This window comes from Sinocyclocheilus rhinocerous, unplaced genomic scaffold (genome assembly GCF_001515625.1).
Source record: "Sinocyclocheilus rhinocerous isolate Xijiao unplaced genomic scaffold, SAMN03320098_v1.1 scaffold3676, whole genome shotgun sequence".
NCBI classification, from domain to species: Eukaryota; Metazoa; Chordata; class Actinopteri; order Cypriniformes; family Cyprinidae; genus Sinocyclocheilus; species Sinocyclocheilus rhinocerous.
The window spans coordinates 48373-53072 of NW_015650689.1; the positions used below are offsets into that span (position 1 = coordinate 48373).

At 33.9% G+C, this 4700-nt stretch overlaps 1 protein-coding gene across 1 annotated transcript in view; it reads right to left on the minus strand.

Annotated features, from left to right (window-relative positions):
• The window catches only part of LOC107712048 (GTPase IMAP family member 8), a 9218-nt gene extending 6464 nt beyond the window's left edge, over positions 1-2754 (minus strand). Inside the window, exon 1 of the mRNA XM_016517175.1 lies at positions 2664-2754. Coding sequence (XP_016372661.1) covers positions 2664-2682 — 19 coding nt within the window. The 5' untranslated portion in view covers positions 2683-2754. The remainder of the gene's footprint in view (positions 1-2663) is intronic.
• Between the last annotated feature and the right edge of the window lie 1946 nt (positions 2755-4700).

The window sequence follows — 4700 nt, forward strand, 5'->3', positions numbered from 1 at the left end:
AGAATTTACAGCGTACCTATTTGTAACTAGAGTACCTCCACAGTGCCTACTCGTAGGTATAAGGGAACAATATGCAACGTTTGGGGAATAAGGGGGAAATAACCTGCAAAATTATAAAGCATTTATACTGTAAGTATTTTATAACTAAAGGGCACCTATTCTGAAATTATGTGGTATGTATGACACACAGATCGAAATTTTCAGCGTAAGCATAACTTACAGATGTACATACGTGTAGGTAAACGGAAACAATGTGCAATGTTTGGGGGATAAGGAGGTAATGACTTGGAAAATTAAAAGTATTTATACTGTTAGTATTTCACAAGTAAAGTGTAACTATTCTACGATTATGTGGTATGCATCTTTTGCCACCGTGTTAGGCAACCATATTATGATTTAGAAGGTGCCTTATTGTAATAACACAACATATGATGCAGTATATTTTTACACTATGTACTGGGTACTTATTGTATTATTACAATATATATATATATATATATATATATTACATGACTGATACAAATAGTAAACTATAGTATACTGTATTAGGCTATAATTTAGTCATAAAAATTATAGTATATAATATAATTGTATAATTAGTATACATAGACTGAAGAAAGAAAGACATGAACATAGAGACTATTTTTATACTCTAATGTTTGTGGGTAGGGCACTCTTTTAAATTCAGGTATGCCAATTCTGTAAAAATGCAAAATATGAACAGGGCACAATCATGGCTGTTTTGTGGTACCCATGGTTTAACTATAGTTGCATATTCTCTATTTTGTTTTACTATTAAGTTCTTGTTTGTTATTTTCCAGTTACCCGTGTAAGTTTTGTAGTCCTTTTGTTATTTTATTATTTATTGCTTGTTTACCATATCTCAGTGTTGGCAACTCCTACAGATTTGCCTTGAAACATTGCTGTGACACAGAGTCCTCACAGAAGTCCTTATTTTTTATATTTGGTTAAATATAAGCTTTGTGCAACACTTTTTTACATTATGCAAACTTGACATGTATTAACAGTTTTTTGCAATGTATTTTTCTCTAATTGTGATCACAGGTGAAAACTGCATCAGAGGGGGAGGACTTTTCTGCTCCCTCATATACTGCAGGGACAACTTTGCATATGCAAAAGATCTCCAGAAATTTGTTGACTCCTGCCAACTGCTGAAAGGAAAATTTGACAGTATGCCTATTAAAAATAAATTTAGAACATGATTTGTTTTGTGTGTGTGTGTGTGTGTGTGTGTGTGTGTGTGTGTGTTTTACTGTTCTTTTTATTTTGTATAAGTGGTTGCAAATTTGTTTGTTTTTTGTGCATTCTGTTCTTGGAAAAGATCTGTTAAAATTGTTAAATAATACAAATATTTATTTGTTAACTTAAGGTCTTTGGACCTTGCACTTACAGTTAATTGTTAATAACTTTGAAACATATCTATTGTAGCATAACTAAAATTGTTTAATGTAACACTTACACAGAAACTACACGTAACAAGAGGGTAACAAGGGATCACATTAAATTACAGCCCGCGGATGTTACACTTACACAGTAACTACACGTAACAAGAGGGAAACAAGGGATCACTTTAAATTACAGCCTGTGGATGTTACATTTACACAATAACTACATATAACAAGGGTGTATGTTTGCATAGTAGTTAAGAAAAATGCTGTAGTACATTTTATTCTACTTGCCTCTAACCACATGTGGAAGCTCAAGTGCAGCTCTACAGCTATAAAAAAAACATCAATTATGCAGTAGATATACACGTGTTGTGTATTATGATGTTATATGTATATGTTATATCCTGGGAGCAGCTGGAAACAGGTAATCTAGTTTTCCACTGTATTGCACCTCGACGGTACAATGCTGCTGACGGACTCGCTGCTGAGATGACCATATGCAATGCTCTTTCATCAGATAAATTTTCATATGGAAATGTCTAAACCAAATCATAGCAGAAACTCGTTACATAATTTCCCCATACTTTATAATCTCCATGATCCCACATAAAGAAACACTAGTAAATGCTATATAGTAAATATATTCTTAAGTAAACTGTGGTAAGATTTTATAAAGACTATGGTGGTTTTTAACTTTACTATAATTACTAAATTATAATCTGTAATAAACTGTAATCTAAAGCGTTACCAACACCAATATAATACATCAATAGTGTCACTTCTAAATAGATTATATAATGGATTGTTATTTTTAGCTTTTCAGGTTAGTTAACATTGTGAGAACTGGCGTGTGAATACAGATATTGTGCATGACGGTAAAATACCATTTGACCAGCTGTGTCACATTCCTTTTGTTTAAGCATGGCTGTTCAACTTGACACAGAATACAGATGACATAACCTCACTATTATTTTGACAACATCGTACTGTATGTTAAACATGATACTCTGGACTTGTATACTATATTTTATAAAAGGTAAGAGACATTCACATTCTAAATGTACTCAATGTAGAATTGAAGGTTGTAACATGGCCACTCAATACTACTGAAGATTATCTTCATTATTTACATTCTGATTTGCTTAATGCTGTCAACTACCAGAAGCAGAAAGCACAGTATAAAATTAATTTTATCAGTATGGTATCTAACTGTATTCTGTGAGTATCACATTAGGTTACTTAATTTAGACTGACCTTTATATGCTGATGCCATTATGTCTCTTGTCGTTTGTTTTTGTCATTCAAAGTCTCTCCGTATTTGTCTCTGTGAACCTGGAACAAGAAATGTGTCTACACTTCCTCATCCTCTAAAACAAATGCCAGCGTCACCTGTTGTGACACCTGAAAGTAAAACTTGCAGAACTACTGTATGTTTTGTTTTTGTCCGTGACCTACCTATGTTTACTTAGACTTCTTAGATTTACTTTCTGATTTCTGCTTAGTGCAGTCAACTACCAGAAGCAGAAGCACAGTACATAATTCATTTCTCTGTATGATATTAAACTAGCTGTAATCTGTGACTATTACATTAGACTGACCTTTATATGCTGATGCCATTATGTTGCAGTTTCTCTTTGTCGTTCACAGTCCATCCATCTTTGTCTGTGTGAAACTAACACAAGAAGTGTGTCTACATTGACTCCAAACATAATCCAAACAATGTCTGACAGCCCAGTGGCTGCATTCTGACACCTGAAAGTGAAGAACATACAGAACTGTATGTTTTTTTTGTCTGTGGCCTACCAATGTTTGCTCGGTCCTTTGGTCTAATTGTCTGTCAGTGCTTTGTCAGATTAATCCGTTTCAAAGGTCATGTATCAGACCAAAGGTGGAATAATTATGTATCTCCCAAAAACAGGTAAAAATACATATACAAATGTGAAAAAAAAGAAATATATAAACACTTTTAAAGAAACAAAATCATTGTAATTCAAAGTTGCTTGTGTTTTGAAATAATATAGCATAAAACTTCAAAGATAAGATGTATTTTCTCTTATTTAACCCTTTTGCATGTAAGTTTAAAAATAGTCTAGCTGACCTAGTTCAAATAGATGAGCAGTCAACACCAATACAATACACCAAAACATCAATAATGTGAATAGATTTAATAATGGATGCTTATTTGTAGCTTTTCAGGTCAGTTAACTTTGTGAGAACTGATGTATGAACACATACTCTAACAAAACAGTACACATACTGCACATACTGTAACAAAATATAAAAAAATTTCTCTCTCTTTTATATACTCTTTTTATTTTCTTGTTGGTACCATTTATACTAGTTTTTTGTAAATCCTCTGAGGTCTGTTAGGTTGTAAATCCACACTTCTCATCATGTTGTCAGAGCTGATAATGCTCCCAGTGCAAATGGTCTGAATGTGGTTGTCAGTCATGAATTCAGCCAAATGTTTTCTGTTTACATTTTTCATTTATTAAAAAGAAACATCTAGATGACCAGCAGAAACGCATGAGGACCAGGAACAGACATTTCTACACACTTCACTAATTCATTCTTCAGTTGTCCTTCGCTGATTGACGTATCAAACAGTCCTGGAGTGTCTATCACTGAGACGATTCGACCTTCTACTGTCTGCTGATGCTGCTGGCATTTCACGGTCACAGATTCAGTAGAAAAATCTTCTTTAAATGTTTTCTGTCCCAGGATGGTGTTTCCTGTTGCACTTGTAAGGAATTTTAACTCAGTTGTAAGGGAATTAATTATTATTAATTCATTCAGGTTTATTTCTAGCTCAGGTTTTAAAAGAACTCGATCTGAGAATTCGAGGTTCACCTGATCAAAACTGATTTTGACTTTAAATGGTTTACACTTTAAATCAAGGGTCGTCCAGCGAGCCGGTGATTCTCAGTATATTTTAACAAATTAAATATGTGTTTTCCTGGCCACGGTTAACACACTTATGATAATTTGTCAGCTCTTAAAAGAGAGAGGTAACGTTGATCTTGGCAAAGTTTTAACCTTGAAATTATGACACCAGACAATTGATTATTTATAAATGAAACATGAAATTTATTGGCTATTCTAGATTACATAAACTTAAGCTAAAACACACAAACATACAGTTCAGAGGAAGGAAATTCTGTTAACGGAGTTCTGAGTTTCATAGTTCTACCTCGTTTTCACGAGTGATGTTGATTCCGTGGGCTTCCGGGATGTCTTTGAGGGAACCCCGTTACGGGTTGGTCGCTGAGGTGACGTCGGAGACGTCGGAGT